At 39.6% G+C, this 18,759-nt stretch overlaps 2 protein-coding genes and 1 pseudogene across 3 annotated transcripts in view; 2 read left to right on the top strand and 1 right to left on the bottom strand.

The window, feature by feature from the left end:
• LOC147484484 (uncharacterized) overlaps nt 1-10,974 on the bottom strand; it is an 85,055-nt gene extending 74,081 nt beyond the window's left edge. Inside the window, exons 1-2 of one of the 2 annotated variants that reach the window (XM_086581098.1) lie at nt 10,430-10,974; nt 10,302-10,371 (exon numbers count right to left, since the gene is read on the bottom strand). The gene's annotated coding sequence lies outside the window, so the exon portion shown is untranslated. The remainder of the gene's footprint in view (nt 1-10,301; nt 10,372-10,429) is intronic. The other variant, XM_086581096.1, reaches the window with a different exon arrangement.
• LOC147484485 (putative LRR receptor-like serine/threonine-protein kinase At3g47570) lies at nt 1,801-4,647 on the top strand. The gene is made up of 3 exons (XM_086581093.1): nt 1,801-2,324; nt 3,245-3,661; nt 4,413-4,647. Exons 1-2 carry the CDS (start codon nt 1,817-1,819, stop codon nt 3,646-3,648), a joined length of 912 nt encoding a protein of 303 aa, XP_086437219.1. The 5' UTR covers nt 1,801-1,816; the 3' UTR covers nt 3,649-3,661; nt 4,413-4,647.
• A 1,044-nt stretch (nt 10,975-12,018) lies between the features above and the next one.
• On the top strand, nt 12,019-12,519 carry LOC147484483 (pentatricopeptide repeat-containing protein At2g03880, mitochondrial pseudogene; annotated as a pseudogene).
• Nucleotides 12,520-18,759: the final 6,240 nt, after the last annotated feature.

The raw sequence follows: 18,759 nt of genomic DNA, 5'->3' as shown, positions 1-18,759 counted from the left end.
TGTTTCGTCTTCAAAGACTCGCTCTGTCCGATAACACTTTCCAAGCAGAAATTCCAGTTAATCTAACCCAATGTACTGAACTCAGGTACATTAGTTTAAGTTGGAACAAAATGTCAGGGAATATTCCGTCAAAGCTTGGCTCATTGTCAAAGCTTGTATTCTTGGGTATTGGAAGAACCAATCTGACAGGAGTGCTACCTCCTTCTTTAGGTAATCTTTCGTCGCTTCAAATCTTCAATACAGGAGAGAATAAATTGGTTGGAAGTATTCCGACCAGCTTTGGTAGACTCACAAGCTTAACAGAATTCAGTATTGGAATTAATAGACTGTCTGGTGAGGTCCCTTTAACAATTTTCAACATCTCATCCTTGAATATCTTAGGAATTGTCGATAACCAATTTAGTGGTAATCTTCCACCAAACATGGGCATCACTCTTCCTAATCTCGTTCGTTTCTATGGGGCTCTAAATCAACTTTCTGGACCACTCCCAGTTTCATTAGCTAATGCTTCTAAACTTCAAATATTTGGTAGTGGAGATAACAATTTCGAAGGACAAGTTCCTAAGGATTTTCAATTCCCTCAAACTATTGAAAGGATAAAACTTGGACGTAATCATCTAGGAACAGGAGGAGCTCATGATTTGAGTTTTATCACTTATTTGACCAACGCCAGTAATCTAAAGATATTGGGCTTGGGCCAAAACAATTTTGGAGGTGTATTCCCGAACTCTATTACCAATCTCTCCAACCGAATGGAGGAGTTGTATCTAGGAGGCAATCGAATATCTGGAATTATCCCAGAAGGGATTGGGAACCTGGTCAATTTGTTTATATTAGGTCTCGGGTTTAATAACTTTTACGGTAGTATTCCATCTTCTATTGGAAAACTCCGTAGTTTACAGGGGTTATATATGTCCGAAAACAAATTGTCTGGACCGATCCCATCTTTTCTAGAAAACAATACTAAATTGAGTCGGTTGTTGTTAGGAAGAAATAGACTGGAAGGAAACATTCCTTCAGGTCTTGGTGCTCTTAGCCAATTGCAATTTCTGAGTCTAGAACAAAACAACCTAAATGGTACCTTACCTAAAGAGATCTTTAACCTTTCCTCTCTGCTTTATCTTAACTTCTCTATGAACTCGTTAACGGGTTCCCTACCTTTAGAAGTAGGAAAACTAAAAAATCTTGTTGATATCACGGTGTCTGGAAATAAGTTGTCTGGTTTAATACCTAGTACTCTTGGTGAGTGTTTGAGTTTGGAAAATATATACTTGGACGGAAATTTGTTTGAAGGGATAGTTCCTCGATCTTTGAGTTCTTTAAAGAATGTCCAAGGGTTGGATCTATCAAAGAACAACTTGTCTGGTGGAATTCCAAAATATTTAGAGGGCTTTCCATATCTCCTGCGGTTGAATTTATCCTTCAATAAACTTGAAGGTGAGGTGCCAGTGAACGGGATCTTTAAAAGTGCAAGCAATTTTTCAGTAGCTGGGAATTCTGATCTTTGTGGGGGTATACCTGAACTGCAATTGCCGCCATGCCGATTTAACAAATATGTAAAGCAAGGTGTAAAAAAACATGGAAGGTCTGATCCTTCTAGGATAGCAATTTTGATCAGTGTGGCCGTGTTCATTATTTTGGCATCAGGTTCTCTAATATTTTACTTGAGAAGAAAAAGTAAAGTTCAAACGGCTTCTTTGCCATCATTTAATGATCAGCATCTCAAGGTCTCTTATGGAGATCTTTCTCAAGCATCGGTGGATTTTCTCCAACCTAATTTTGTTGGTTCGTGGTTTTTGGCGGTGTGTATAAGGGAATGCTCAACCAATATGAAACCGTTGTTGCTGTCAAGGTGTTCAAACTTCAATTGAGAGGAGCATTAAAGAGTTTCATGGCAGAGTGTGAATCATTGCGTAATATCCGCCATCGAAATCTTGTTAAGATTCTAACCTCTTGCTCTAGCGCGGATTTTGAAGGAAATGAATTTAAAGCACTAGTATTTGAGTTCATACCAAATGGAAGTTTAGAGAAGTGGCTGCATCAAGAGATCAGTGAACAAGATGAAGAATCGAATTTGAACCTACTTCAAAGACTAAATGTCGCCATTGATGTTGCTTCTGCGCTTATCTATCTTCATCACGAGTGCCACGTTTTGGTTATTCATCGTGATCTAAAGCCAAGCAATGTGCTTCTTGATGATGATATGGTAGCTCATGTTGGCGATTTTGGTTTAGCAAAGCTCATTACGGGATCAATAGAGAACTTGCATGATAATCAAAGTACCTCAGCAGGGGTAAATGGATCTATTGGCTATGCCGCTCCAGGTTGGAATTTCAGTATCGACATATGTTGATTTCAGTCCTTTTTTCCAATTCATAAATGCATGAATTTAATATATGGTACACCACATTAGTTATAATTTTCTCTGCTGCCTCATTTTAGTGAAACTCAATTGCTTTTGCCTATTTTTTCCCGAGTTAAGTCAGTGGCCCTGAACACAAGCCACACAAGCAACTGCTTGGGGCCTCCACCATATTAATAAAGTTTAGGGCCACCTTATAATGGATGTATCTATACATTAGTCTACCTACAATAATTTCATTTTTGAATAGGAATTTGCTTTCAAATAGGATATGACTAATAGACAAGTGTGAAAAATTCATATTCTTTCGCTCAAATTAAATCTAATTGTGCGTTTGGGCATATATTGAGGGCCACAATTCCAAAGTTCGCTTAGGCCACTGCAATCTCAAGGCCAGCCCTGTGTTAAGTTCGACGCCATTAACAACCTAGTTACATGAGCTGATATGGGTACAGGAGGTCTTTGGATAGTTGGATGTTTTGAGCTCCGAAGCTTATAGCGTAGTTATTTAGATATCTTAAAAGAGGAAAAAATGAAGGAATTGTTAGTGCAAATAAAAAGCTGTTAGAGAGAATGAAAACTATCAACTTGATCTAATTTCTTTTCCCTCCATGCTTGTTGAGTTAAAATACAAAAGATCGAGGATGAAAGAATTGTGGTTGTGGTGGCAATTGAGCTAGTTTGTTTACTTCTATTAATATCTTAACTGATGAGGACCTTTTCAATCTTTGTAGTATAATGGATGTCAATCATTATGACAATACTATTATATATTATTATTATTTTTCAATTTCTTTTTGCTAGCCAATAGCTCTTAACATATATATCTTTTTTTCATTTAAATGGTTTACTAAAAACTAGTGATTGATGTATATATTGCAGAATATGGTATGGGAGCTGATGCATCCATACAAGGTGATATGTACAGTTATGGAATTATGGTGTTGGAAATGTCCACAGGAAGGAGACCAACCGATGAGATGTTTAAAGACGGTTTAAACCTCCATAACTATGCTAGCAACGGTTTGCAGGATCAACTTATAAAGATTGTAGATCCAATACTTCTATCTGAAGGAGATGTCACTTTAGGAGATACTACTACCATGAGAATCAGCAGTCACAGAAGAACAAAACTGTTAGAGTGCTTGACTGCAATAGTCAGAATTGGGGTTGCATGTTCTGTGGAATCACCGTCAGAGAGAATGGATATTAGAGATGTCAGTAGAGAATTGAACGCTATCAGAGACACATTTCTTGGTACAAGGATTCACGGAGAACGTAATTGAACATAAATGAAAGGTAAAATCACATCTTATACAAATCAGTGTTTTGCTATGCAATTTTTCCTTCATTTATGTTCTTCTAAGATTTATAAATCACTGTTTAGAAACATTTATAACTTGAGTAAAAAGGAAATTGAAGGCAGAATTTCTCCATACATGTGTTAGAGGGTGCTACTGACCAGTACATAATTCACAAGATAGCGGCCATATGCTATACTTTTGTGAGGTGAAAGTTACTGATTTTGTATCAATTTGGTTATGATGCAATCTTTGTTAAGAGTTAAGACCAACTCAAATGGTTCCTTTATCCCTGTCAAACCCTGAAAATCTCTTTCCAATGGCCCCCCATACCTGTATTCCTATATCTACAACTGAATTTCTCACCGTGCATATGCAACTAAATATGCAAGGTGGCTTAGGTCTGGCCCCAGAGGTGAGCAGACACCTCTCCCATTGGAACACAATCCCTATCCGGCCACTGGCACTTCAGTTCGAATAAAAGCTTATTGTTTGAAACTTTGACTACACTAGGCACCACTCGCACTGGCCTGGCGTCCAACACAAGAAGCCATACTCAAAACCATTCTAGTGCTCATTATTGCATCCCTATCCACTGTAGGCTGAGAACATAGGGATGTATCCACTAAAGCCACTGGAGTTGGTCTAATTGTTTGCAGATACTAAATTGATCTTCCTACTTGTTGGAAACATGAGCCTTGCCCCTAAGGAAAAAGACCTAAACATTCTACTTTTTTCTTGAATCACAGGGCGGCGTAGGACATCCTCGAATTGGACTGCATACTTGTTGGCTAAGCTCCTTCCGAACCTATTGTTCTGGACACTACGTGTATAGACTTTTAGGATTAGGATGACTTTTATTTCCTGCTATCTTGTGTGTAAATCTCTAGTTTTTCTTTTCATAAAATGCTTGTTCACCAAGGATGCTTTCCTTGATAATAATGAGAAATGAGCAGTGACAATGATACTTGTGTTTGTTGAAAAGTTGTAAAGTTGGGTCAAAAGTTTGCAACTAATGTTTGGCCTTAATTTCAGACACCTCATTTAGTTGTAGCGAATATCCGAAGATTGTGTTGTTGAATATCACACTGTAATCTTGTTATTCTATGGTTTTAGCTCTTGCGGAGGAGTTGCGGTCTTGTTTCAAAGTCCAACTCTTCGGTTAGAAGTTTTAAAACTAGGATAACCGAAAGAAGAGCCCGAAAGGTTAAAGAGAAAATTTGAGGAATAGTTAGAGATTCGATATGTGCAAATTAATTGAAATATTTATGTAAAGAGAAACTGGAATTTGATTAAGCCTGCAAGGCATACGAATTGCATATGTGAACCTGTAGTTCTACTCGACATTATATTGAATAAGACCTTCGCTAGCAAATTATTCTACACGGTAGGTAAATAATTCACCAATGCATGAGAAAACTTCAATGTAACAATGTAACATAAATTTTTTATGATGGCTAGTTTGTGGGAGTTTTAGGTCTGTGTGCGTGTGGTGCAATTTTCAAATTCTTATGTTTCGTTTACTGGATCCAATCTCTGCCAAATATATCCGATCTTTGCCACTGAAATGGAGACATTGACACATAAGCCAACAAAGTCGGTCATTAACTGAAGTTCAGAACTTCAGATACACAGTCAAAACCACTTAATATCTGAAACAAGGGCCGGGATTCACATTTGAAAAACAACCTAGTACTTATCATGGGCTAATTAGCATGTCCATGTTGCCTTGTTTTGCATTTTTGTTTGTAAACTCCTCTATGCTCATTTCTGGTGTATAAGTGTATAACAACAATCTGTGTACTTTAGAAATCAGAATCAATTGACTGAATGCCGGAGATGCCTCCATTTGCAGAGCGGGTCCTGTAAGTCAAAGACTTGGGCAGTACAGAGACCTCAATCATGATCAAGAGGTGGAGGGTCGTTAAAATCAACAAAAAGACGTGTGGATGATTGAGTCTTAGAATAACCTCCGAAGGTGTAATCTTAGTGCCTAAGACCACACTGGAAGCGAAATATTCGTATGATACTGGTTTTCCAAAAGGTCTGGATGTAACTAGGGAGAGGCGGCCTTGCGGTTGCATAAATGTAGCTGATAGGTGCTAAACTCATGGTTGGGTATGTTGTACCAAATTCTCTTAAACGGACATGTTATATAGTGTCTTGAGCATCTTATATAGTGTCCTGCACATGTTATATAGCGTCGTCTGTTAAATAAGTTAATAAGTGTAAATTAAAAAAATTGGCTAAGACACTATATAAGTTGTTCAAGACATTATATAAGATGCCCACGAACATGTCCGTTGCGTTTAAGAGAAAATCTGAGGGTGTGGTACCTTTCTTTATTTATTTATTTATTTTCCCTCTCTTCTTTGCTTTGCCCTTTAACAATTTTCAACATCTCATCCCTGAATGGCATAGGAATTCCCGTTAACCAATTTAGTGGTAGTCTTCCACCAGACATGGGCGTCACTCTTCCTAATCTCCTCGGTTTCTATGGTGGTGGAAAACAACTTTCTGGATTACTCCCAGTTTCACTAGCTAATGTTTCTAAACTTCAACGATTTGATATTCCAGAAAACAATTTCGAAGGACAAGTTTCTAAGGATTTTCAATTCCATCAAACTATGGAATTGGGACGCAATCAGCTAGGAACAGGAGCAGCCCATGATTTGAGTTTTATCACTTATTTGACCAACTCCGATAATCTAAGGATATTGGCCTTGCACCAAAACAATTTTGGAGGTGTTTTCCCGAACTCTATTACCAATCTCTCCAACCAAATGGAGGAGTTGTATCTACGACACAATCAAATATCTAGAGTCATCCCAGAAGGAATTGGGAACCTGGTCGGTTTGTTTATATTATCTCTTTATTCTAATAAATTTTACGGTAGTATTCCATCTTCTATTGGAAAACTTCATAGTTTACAGCTGTTAATTCTCTCCGGAAACAAATTGTTTGGACCGATCCCATCTTCTCTAGCAAACAATACTAAATTGATTAAATTGTTTTTAGGAACGAACAGACTGGAAGGAAACATTCCTTCAAGTCTTGGTGTTCTTAGCCGATTGCAATTTCTGTGTCTGGAACAAAACAACCTAAATGGTTCCCTATTCCCGTAATTGATGAGCTACTTGATGAGTTACATGGTGCTTATATTTTTTCTAAACTAGATCTCATATTGGGATTTTACCAGATAAGGTATATGCGCCAGACATTCCAAAGACCGCATTTCGTACTCATGACGGACACTATGAGTTTTTAGTCATGCCATTTGGGTTGACGAATGCTCCTGCCTCGTTTCAAGCGTTAATGAATTCTGTTTTCAAGCCTCATCTCAGAAAGGTCATCCTTGTCTTTTTTGATGACATACTAATATATAGTACTTCTATGGATGAGCACAAGGAACATTTGCGTATTACACTAAATTTGCCGCGACAACATCAACTATATGCCAAGAGTTTGAAATGTTCTTTTGGGCAAGATAAGCTGGAATATCTTGGGCATATTATTTCTAAGCAAGGTGTATGTGCTGATAAGTCTAAAGTGGAAGCTATGGTCAATTGGCCTTTACCTAAGACTGTAAAAAGATTGAGGGGATTTTTGGGTATGACCGGATATTATAGGAAGTTTGTTCGAGGGTATGGTATCATTAGTAAACCACTGACTGAGATGTTGAGGAAGGACCAGTTTAAATGAAATCCAACAGCCGTAGATGCCTTCAACTGTTTGAAACAAGCCATGGTTTCTACACCTGTCCTCACTCTCCCAAATTTCAACAGGCCATTTGTGTTAGAAACTGATGTGAGCAAAGATGGTATAGGCACAGTTCTTATGCAAGATGGTAGACCCTTAGCATTTTTGAGCAAGGTTCTTCCCCCTTGCAAGTTGGGTCTCTCGACATATGAAAAGGAATTGTGGGCAATAGTTTTTGCAGTAGAAAATTGGAGGACCTATCTGTTTGATAACAACTTTGTGATCAAAATAGACCACCAAAGCTTAAAGTATTTGCTCGAGCAGCGACTCTCTTCTATGTTGCAGCAAAAATAGTTGACAAAACTATTGGGCCTTGACTATGAAATAGTCTACAAAAAAGGGGTTGATAATAAGGTGGCAGATGCTTTATCAAGAATACTAGAAGAAGAAGGTAGTTTCCACAATCTTTCTACACTCCAATCATCTTGGTTAACCGAAGTACAAAAGAGTTTGGAAGGGAACGAATTAGCTGAACAGTTGGTAACTCAATTAGTAAGCAACCCTCATGATGTCTCCGATTATTCTTTCAGGAACGGAACATTGCGATTTCAAGGCAATTTGTTTATTGGGGATAATGGAAGTTTGAGGAAGCGAATTATAGAGGAATTACATTCTTCGGGTACAGGTGGACACTCTGGCAGAAAAGCAACCATTAAAAGGGTAGAGCAGTTTTTCTCTTGGCCTACTCTCAAACAGGATGTGGTGAATACTGTTGCAGCTTGCGATGTGTGTCAGCGTAATAAAGGTGAACATATCCCATACCCTGGCCTTTTACAACCTCTACTTATCCCTACCCAACCATGGTATCTCCATGGACTTCATTGAAGGTCTTCCAAATTCAACCTCCAAGAATACTATTTTTGTGGTAATCGACCGAATGACGAAATATGGCGATTTTATAGCTATCGCTCATCCTTATACTGCTAACACAATCGCCCAAAATTTCTTTGATCAGATCCATAAGCTTCATGGCCTTCCTACCACCATAGTTTCAGATCGAGATACCATCTTCCTTAGCCAATTTTGGACTCACTTGTTCAAGTTAGTTGGTACTAAATTACATCATTCCACTGCCTATCATCCCCAATCCGGTGGCCAAACAAAACGCTTAAACCAATGCCTTGAGAATTACCTTTGTTGCATGACTAGTGATCACCCTACCCAATGGGCAAAATGGTTGTCCTTAGCAGAATGGTGGTACAACACAAGTTACCACACCACTCTACTGACTACTCCATTTGAAGCTCTCTATGGCTATCCACCCCCTCATTTAGCTATTCCCCAACAATTAGCTACCCGTAACCCAGAAGTTCATCAGTTTTTGGAGGAGCGAAATTCTACAATGCAGCTACTACGGGAACGACTTCAGCAAGCCCAACAACGAATGAATTTTTATGCCGATAAGCACAGAGCTGAAAAAGTTTTTGCAGTAGGGGATTGAGTGTATTTGAGGTTGCAGCCTTATAGACAAACTACGTTAGCCATGCGACGAAACCTCAAACTTGCACCAAAATATTTTGTCCCATACAAAATTATTGAGAAAATTGGTTCAATAGCATACAAGTTAGACTTGCCTGCAACTTCAGCTGTTCATCCAGTTTTCCATGTGTCCTTGTTGAAGAAAAAAATTGGTGATGATGTTAACCCTGTGCTACAATTACCTCCCACCAATGATCAAGGTCAGTTCTTGGTGGAACCTATTGCTGTATTGGATCGAAGGATGGTTCAAAGAAGGGATCGAGCAGTGACTCAAGTCTTAGTTCAATGGTTTAATACACAGCCTGCTGATGCAACTTGGGAAGAATGAAAGAATTCCATTTGGGGGTTGAGAAAAGGAGAAACAATGACATGTAACCAAATATATATGTCTACTAATTTATACCTTGATCTAATTAGGAGGCGCATGGAGGAATATAACTGCAATCCCCTTGGCCATCATTATCTCTGTCTTTAGATACTAGATTTCGGGTCTACTAACCGTGTTTACTGTTCAAATGCATGATATAATTGCAAGGGAGGGGTTCTAGGGACATATTTTATCTTGACACGTAAACAAACTCAAAATCGTTAGGAGATTTATAAATTTTGGATTAGACTAATTTTTTGTAGATATGATCTCCTAACTATTCTAAACATTGTTACAAATAATCAAAAAAATCAAAAAATTCCAAACTTGCCAAATGTAGTTAACAATTTACAAAATTTGGCTAATTGTAGACCGTTCATTTTCACCATTTTTGATACTATATTTGGCAAGTTTAGAAATTTTTGATTTTTTTTATTATTTGTGCCAATGTTTAGAATAGTTAGGAGATCATATCTACAAAATATTAGCCTAATCCGAAACTTATAAATGCCCTAACGATTTTGAGTTTGTTTACATGTCAAGATAAAATATGTCTCTGGAACCCCTCCCTAATTGCAATAAGAAACAATATTGAAAATTAGTTAGTTGCACAACATGAAAAACAATTTCTGCGACAAGCCTAGTCCAATCAATCTGATTTGTACAAATTTAAGATTTTTCTAGTTCACCCCTCTCAGAATGTCCAACTCCAATCATTTACGTCTTTAGTATAGATTGCATTCGATTATTTTGTGGTGTAGTGACTGAGATGGAAGGTCTACATTCATAGAGGTCGGACATCCATTTTGCAAGTAAATTTTTTCCATTCAGAAAACCAGTAGCAATAAATAAATATATCTGTATAATACAATACTCAAATTCCAGTTTCTGTTTTCTTACCTAGAACAAGCATCACACACGTTGACAGCATTATCTCTTCAGCCGGATCACGGACAAGTCCACAAGCTGCTCCTCTTCCTCAGATTCGGAGTTTCCATCCATGACAAATAATCAAGTCCCAAATCCCAATGACCTTTAATAATGCAAAGTTGTGCATATTTCACTTCTTTGCTCCAACATAGTAAGATAATCAGTAGTCCTTCCTGAAAATAAAAATAAACTTTAATATTGAGAAAACAGGGTAAAAGATCGAAAGGTTACCTTAAACAATCAGAAAAATTAGCGCGTGCCGCAATTTTAGATGTGAAGACTCGGGAGTAGTGGCAGAGTGAAGAAGAAGAGGGCGGGATTGAAAATTGAGTTTATTGAGTCGGGCTTGATCAGAGCCCACTGCCAACCCATAACCCAGCACAATAGCATATACCGGGCCTCAGCTTGCTAGAATATTATAATGTTGAGGTGCTAATCTGCTTGTCTGTTTCTTTTTCGGACATTGAGTGGGGATTAGACTATTATTAGTACAGCATCCCCGGCCAGCTTCTCATTGATAGATAAGATCTAAAGTACATTTTCTCTTGTCTATCACCACATAATTCTCTAGCAAACTACGTAGTGCACTCTGCAGCCCAATGTGGGGAATTGTCTGAGAACAAGTTATTTGCTTTGGAATCTTGTACTTTTGCCTGTCTATGGAATGTTAGTTATAGAAGATTGCAATTCCTTGTTTCCCAGGGGAATTTAGATAAAATAAAACATCAAAGTAGTGCGTTCGGGTGTACATGTGAAATTAACTCTTCAGAGTATGAGTGGTTGGTACTTCCATTATTGGTATTTCAATTTGTATATTTATCGTCCATATTTTAAGTCATGTATGATCTTTTGAAGTAGCGTTAAGTGTTGCCAATAAGCATTTCAATTTTGGAAAGGCATGATGAAAAGAGAGAAAAGATGTGGGGAATCGATTGAGGTGGTGGAAGTGGAAAAAAATCACTGGTTTTGGAATCTTATTTTTGCTTTTCTGTGGATCCAAAATAAAAGCCTATCGATTTCATGAGTAGAGTAGACAATGCAACTTTGGATACCCGGTTGAGCGTTTTAGACTTGGAATCATCAATCGCAATCTCTCCGTTGCGTTTGTGAGGGAGTAATATACACTTCCAGTAAATATTAAGCACGTATCCAGCACACCAGGATGATCACACTCATCTACGCGTCCAGGTCGTTGAAGATCAGTTCATACAGGTCAATCAACCTCATCAGCACCCTGAACGATTTTCCCTCAGATCGTCCACATCCAGAATGGTAAGCGTCCAGAACGCTCATATTGGTCATCACCCCAATGGCTAGTAACGTATAGCCTGGCTGTCACTTTAAAGACTAGAGCTGCAGATGTGCTCGCCATTACTCCACCGCAGGACACTTTTATGGCTCTTTAAGTGCCATCAAGTCCAGAACTTGACTGGACGCGGAAGAGGGGGAGGCACGAGCACCCTCACCTATATAAAGAAGAGGAGGAACTACGTCTGACCTGATTCAAGTCTCCCCCAAGCAGAGAGAACTTGATACATGCAGTTCGTCCAAACGAACTCGGTCAAACCCAATCAATCAACCCATCTCCCCCAAATTGCCTACTCCAGTAAGGTTAAACAAAATATAACCTTTACAGTGAATTTTAAATTTTAGGTTTAATTGTAGAAATATACAACGTACTCTGGTCCATTTAACATTTGCATCAACATAGTATTATTTGTAACAATTGTATCAATATACTATTTTCGAGTTCACAATTGTATCAACCTGTCAATTTGATGAAAGCCTGGAATTCATTAAGGAAATGCCCTTTGAACCGAATGCTGCTGTATCCTGAGCTTGCAGAGTATGCTGCAGGATATCTTTTTGAACTGGAATCCACATATTCTGGGAACTACATACTCTTAGCAAACATTTATTCAACAACAAGAAGATGGGGAGATGCAGCAAGGATAAGAATATTGATGAAGGACAGAGGGGTGACAAAGCCTCCAAGTTGCAATTGGATAGAGGTGAAACGTAGTGTTCACAACTTCATTGTTGGAGACACTTCACACTCATTGGTAGATGAGATATCTGCAAAGATGAGCAGCTTGTATTCAAAAATAAAGGAGATTGGTTATGTCCCAGACACAAAGTACGTGTTGCAGAATTTGGAAGAAGACGAGAAGGAGGACAGCCTCTATGGACACAGCGAAAAGATGGCCATAGCCTTTGGCCTAATCAGTACACCAAATGGAACCCCTTTGAGAATCATCAAGAACCTGAGAGTGTGGGGACAGCCACGAGGCAACCAAGTTCATATCCAAACTTACAGATAAAGAAATCATAATGAGGGACTTGTGAGGGAGTAATATTCTCATCCAGGAATATAAGACACGTGTCCAGCATAACAAAAATACCACACCGACCTCACGTCCTCGTCTTCCGAGCTTGCTGCATAGCAATTCACCGTATGCAAATGGTATACTCAGCTCGCTTCAAAGCGACTCACATCATCAGCTCGCACACCCGATCTAAGATATTCGTCCTACGAGTTCACTCCAGAGTAGCTCAACTCACACACCCTCATGCAGAACGTTCCATCTAGTAACATCATCCATCATCCATACGCAATCATTACCAGAGCCATGCTTACACAACCCATTACCGCAATATACAAACTACTGCAACCACTCCCCATCATTACGGAATTCCTACCAACACCAGCCTTACACGCATCCCTGGTCTCCACCACACATCTGTACTTGTCAGTACACGTGTTGCATAGATCTACATGCTCAACAACTATAAATACCACCTGCATGAACTACGTCAGACCTGATTCAACTCTCCCCCCAGAAGCGAGAGCTTGATAAGTAGGCAGTTCGCTTATAACGAACTTGGTCTTTCCCATCTTCAAACCCATTCTCCTCCATCCTACTCACATTTGTAAGGCCAAACCAATACATGCCTTTACATTGGCGCCGCCGTCTGTGGTCTCGATTTCTTGAGAAACCAACTTTCACAAATCATCCAATAAGAAAAACCCTCAAGCCCACAAAGCAAGCCCACAAAGCATGGCAAGCCTCGAAGCTCAAATACAGAGCCTAGCGAATCAACTAGGTACAATGAACGAGCACATCACCCTGCTCAGGCAGGAAAATGTTGCATTGCGAGCACAAGTGGACGCACAAAACCCAAATGGTGCCATAGCAGAGGTCGATATCAATGAAGTTAATCGGTAGATTAACGAGCTGTCGCACAGAATCGATCAGAGTGTAGTCAAGAAGGACGCCACTCAAATTGTCCAAAAGATGCTGAAGACGTACCGTGCGTCCCCCTTCACTGTTGAGGTACTTAGTAAACCCTCCCCTCAAGATTTCATCCAACCACGCTTTGCAATGTACGATGGAAGCACATGTCCCGGTCAACACGTAGCTCGCTACATTCAGAGCCTCGCACTCTATAGTGCCTAGGAGTTCGACCATCTCTACTGCCGTTTGTTTCCTGCAAGGCTTAAAGATGGAGCTCTCGATTGGTTCTTCTCACTCGAGCCAAACTCGATAAAGAGCTTCGAGAGTCTCACCGATCTATTCGCTAGCCAGTACGTCCACAACAGGCATAAAAAGGCTGACCTAGATTCACTTTTCCAGCTATCCCTGGGCAAAGATGAAGACATCCGCTCCTTCTTAGGGCGGTTCAAAACCAAATTGCTATGCATGGAGAGCGGCCTCAAAGAGTCGTTCGCTACACTGGCATTCACCAATGCCTGCCGTGTACGCAACACACGGCTGTCCAGATCGCTAATGAAAGAACATCCAGAAACTTTAGCAGAGCTGTACACCAGAGTAGACAAATATATCAAGCTACAAGAAGGCCTGAAACGTGAAGGCCTAACAGAATAACAACAAGTGGTAGAGATCTCTGATGACGCCCCACCTTCTAAGAAGCGACCTAGACAGCACAGACAAAAGTCTGGAGACAGAGCAGGAGGTAAAATAGAAAACTTATCTATAAGAGATTTTCTTGTGAGTGTATGAAATGGTGAGATTTGAAGTCAAAATACTAATCCAAAGGTGAGATAGAAATTTCATTGCTTGGAAAAGAGAAATGAATCAAAATAGTTAAAAACGAATAAGCTGTAGTTACGATATTAAGTCAGTCTTTTCTATCTTTATTAATAGAACTTTAGCCTAATGTTTTATGATCATGGGTGTGATAAGTAGTAACCTTTTGATTTAGACATTTTAACTAAAAAAAAATGTTTTCTCTAGATTTCACCATAGTTCATATGTAAAATTGATATGTTGGCTGAAAACCCTCACGAGGCTATAACTCATCCTTTAAGGGTAACTTAAAGGTTTAAGGCCGTGAGTTCGCTGTACTTACCCAATCTCCCAGTTACATACTGGAGAAGATCAAGAAAGCTGCCTATTACCGACTTGAGGTACGACAGCCAGATGATCAACCAGGAAAGCCATACTGCGCCTTCCATAGAGCAAAGTGTCACGACACCAACGAGTGCATGGGGGATCAAGCACTACCTCCAAGACCTCGTTGAATCAAGACACATCAAGCATTATACCAATATAGCCGATGGCGACCTGCGCCATAAGCTCATGGCTCGCAGATAGCATAGCAAATCTCCAGCTCGCAACAATGGCCAAGCTCGCTCTCAGCCAAAAGGACATCCTAGCGACCGATCCCATCATGACCGTCGTCAACACTCATCTAACAGAGACAACGACAGGATGATCAACATGATCACCTTCTAAGACGATTCTGTTATGTCCACCAGGGGAAAATGGAGACGAGTAGGCGCTCTCCAGGAAGCCTACCAATTCTCCTCGCAGGCAGCACCTGCCTCACGTGCTTCAAGTCGTAGTTCAGGCAACATAACTTTCACTGAGGCCGACCTTAACAAGGTTTGCCTCCCCCATAATGATGCCCTGGTTGTCCACGCCAAAATCAGCGACTGGACAATGAAGCGCGTCCTGATCGACCCAGGCAGCTCATGTGACATCTTATTCTATCAGACCATCAAAGAGATGAACCTGCCCAAGTTGGTATTCATAGATCCAATAGCACCTCTCTATGGATTCAATGGCTCTCGAGCTCATAGGCAACTTAGCCGCAATATTTCTCACTAGTTGAGGACCTACATTTCAGGAGCCCAAACGTTCTTATTCGAGTTCAAACGCTCCACAGAGCTAAAGTGTTCTCTACAACAATATGCTCACTAAAGCTTAGATGCTACTTAACACTACAAACTATTCTCTAGTCACGACCTTACATGCCTAAGGTCAACTAGAGGCAATGCGTTTACTCGAGCACGAAAGGCCTCTAAAGCTGCAGCATACTCAGAATTCACGGCATACACTTCTATGTCAAATTCCAGATGCACACATCAAAGATAAGAACTAGGTTTATTCACATACACAAACAGTAAGTCTAATACTTCAAGAGCAAATGATGCGTTTTATAATACAAAATGCGAACCGCCTGAACAAACTCAGGAAACCAGTTCGTAAACCAACCGATCTGCTGGGTCTACCCAGAAATCCAGCTCGGTCAATTCACCAATTTTTGAAACTACTAAACTGCCACCTACGTGGAAACCAGTTCGTCCAGTATCTTAACAACTATAAAGAAAAGCGAACTTCCCAGGTTACCCCAGGAAATCAACTCTAATGTATCACAACAGGCAATATCAAAACAAGAAAAATCACTCGCAACTCACAAAGTCAAGAAGCATTGGGCAAATTCTCAGTGGACAGGGGCTCCAATATCTTCTCCGTGGCGTTCCCCTCAGCAACAACATTTGACGTACCAGCATCATTCACCTCCGAAGGAACACCAGGAGCGACCTCATCAGTATGGGGCTCAACGACCTCCAGAGCAGTCGCAACTTATAAGGCAGGAACATCACATGCATTTTCCAGTACGTGTAACACTGGTGTCATTACACTAAAAAAGGCATTTACCAACGACTATATCTGTTACTTATATTTTTACTAACGCTTATATCCGTTACCTCTGGGGTGTCACTCTCACTTAGGCCAAATTTAGTAACGGATATAACCGTTACTGATAATAATTTTAGTAACGGTTATATCCGTTACTAAAATTCTTTGTAACGGATAGGCAACTGTTGAAAGGTCGTTTAAATTTGTCATTTTTAACGGATATAAGTGTTAGTGAAGCTTGGGGCCTTTCCATTACTAACATTTAGCGTAACAGATATAACCGTTACTAAAAAACAATCTAGTGCAAAAAAAAAAAAAAAAAAAAAAAACATCTGGCGCCAAAAGCTTTCCACCCTGTACAGAGCTACATCACATCGGATTATCCACAATCCATCTTACATATGAAAATATTACATTACATTACAACTCAAGTAACAAGTGACTAAAAAAAAACCCCACTCGGAGTACATGTACTGGAAGCTCCGCGTTCATGCTCCTCCTTTAAGGCCTTGTAATCTGCCTCCAGCTCGAGATAGTCAGCATCCATAACTTTGTAAGCATCAGTAGCTTTCCGGGCGATGTCCTTACAATCTCAGATTCTCCCACGTGCCAACCACATGCTAGCTATCGTCTCACATCAGTTCGTCATACAACAAGCACCGACCTCAGTAGCACGGTTGGTATTTCTGTTCACATCTGTTCGCCTCCTCACATATGCTAAACATGCGCCACCGTTCTCTCTCATCAGATCGCTTCTATGTACAAAACGATCTGAGAGATGGGGCAGTGTGAGGGAGTAATATTCTCATCGGGGAATATCGGACGTGTCAAAGATAACATAAATACCACACCGACCTCGCGACCTCGCGTCCTCGAGCTTCTTTGCATAACAATTTACCGTATGCAAGTGGTATACTCAGCTCGCTTCAGAGCGACTCACATCATTAGCTCGCACACCCGATCTAAGATATTTGTCCTACGACTGTTATTGCTTTCACCACTTTGTTGAAGAAGTGTGCTCCTGTGGCGATTACTGGTAAATGGTTGATTTGACTTTTGAGCATCACTAAAAATCTCAAATCTGCAGGCAGGTTATAGAAAGGTCGACTTTAATATCCAAATTTTTGGATTCTGGGGAGATTAGGAAGAACTTTTCTTTGCACAATTCCGTGGTCTCCCAGCTTCTTCTGAGAAGCGTGCTGTACAGATACGGGTGTTAGCCAAGATTAAGTTCTACCAAAGCCTCAAAGGCTCAGACAGTGTATAGCCAAGTAGCCAACCTGACATATTAGGAAATAATTTTAAGCCAATCAACTCCGTTCAAGGCTCTATATTAATAAGAACGAACCATTAGTCAAGCTGAAATTTTAGCCTGTGGCCTGTGGTGAGTGACAATCACTGGGGTTTTGTAACTGCATCTGGTTTTGGAAAACTACTGACTTGAGGCCATGCTTGGGACTAGTCAAGCTGCACTTGAGAAAATGGGAATGAGCCTCTTGAATTATGATATCACTTCAATAATGCAATGTGTATGCAATATTGTACATTTTTTATCACATTTTTAAGCTCGTGGAATATGTATTCTACTTGTTATGCTCATATTCATTGACCACCCATTGTAGATATGCAATATTGTACATTTTTTATCTCATTTGTTCTCAAAAAACAGATACCCAACACTAGAGTTTACTACTTACTTCTATGCCAAAAAAAAAAAACCCCAATTGACGCATTTGATCAAACAAATTAACATTAATAACGACTAGAAAAAAAAGTATGTTATGCACACATACAATGAATGGATTATAGTTGTAAATTTTGCCGTTTAATATTGCAGTGGTATAAACGTAGCAGAGCTCCAATGTCCAAACATTTTTGAGTTTTGAGCTTTTTTAAGGGAAGAGGCGCTACCTTTTTTTTAGAGGAGATATCTTTTTAAAGTGGATCCGAGCTTTTTTAAAGTTTTGAAGACTGAAACGGAGGATTCACATTTGTAAGTCAAGCAAGTACACGTCGCAATGCTCCTATATATTACTACACCACATACCTTAGTTTATACAATTGGCAAAGATGATTTCAAAGCAGGCATTTACATTACTTATTAACTTTTACATCATCTTCCTGTACTCTTTAACCAAACTAGTTTTGAGCACGTGGCTACGCCACGCGTCTATACACAATTCGTTTGTTTTGCCAAATTTTTTAACAAAAATCTTAAGACGTTTTTGCCCCTAAAGTATACCAATTATTAGTATGATATCTAAATATTTATTTTGTAATTTAAGATGCCAAATAAGGACAGAATAGTCTAAAGAGATTATCTTGATTGAGACAACTCAATCAAAAAGTTGGCCCACGCCAATTATCAAGTCAGCTTTCATATTTACCTTTTAGCCTTTACAAGCTCTTCAATATTACAATAATATTTCGCTGACTCTATTGTAATTTTAGATGGATGCTGGGGACAAAAATGTCCGAAAAAATATAAATGAAATTGTCTTTTGTGCGCACGGATTTTCCACAGCTCTCCAGCTCACTCTCCTACGCCTCATTACAACGTAGAATAGATTAGGTGAACCAGTAGTTGTACTCGACCATTACATTTATATTAAA

This window comes from Coptis chinensis, chromosome 8 (genome assembly GCF_015680905.1).
Source record: "Coptis chinensis isolate HL-2020 chromosome 8, ASM1568090v1, whole genome shotgun sequence".
NCBI lineage: Eukaryota > Viridiplantae > Streptophyta > Magnoliopsida > Ranunculales > Ranunculaceae > Coptis > Coptis chinensis.
The sequence above is the reverse complement of the archived record's forward strand: the minus strand, read 5'-3'. Positions and strand labels throughout refer to the sequence as shown.

Excerpts from the sequence above, each read along its gene's own strand:
- LOC147484485 (XM_086581093.1), top strand. The coding sequence starts at position 1,817 with ATGCTCAACCAATATGAAACCGTTGTTGCTGTCAAGGTGTTCAAACTT. Across the intron at positions 2,325-3,244 it reads TATTGGCTATGCCGCTCCAG|AATATGGTATGGGAGCTGAT; the intron begins GTTGGAATTTCA and ends TATATATTGCAG.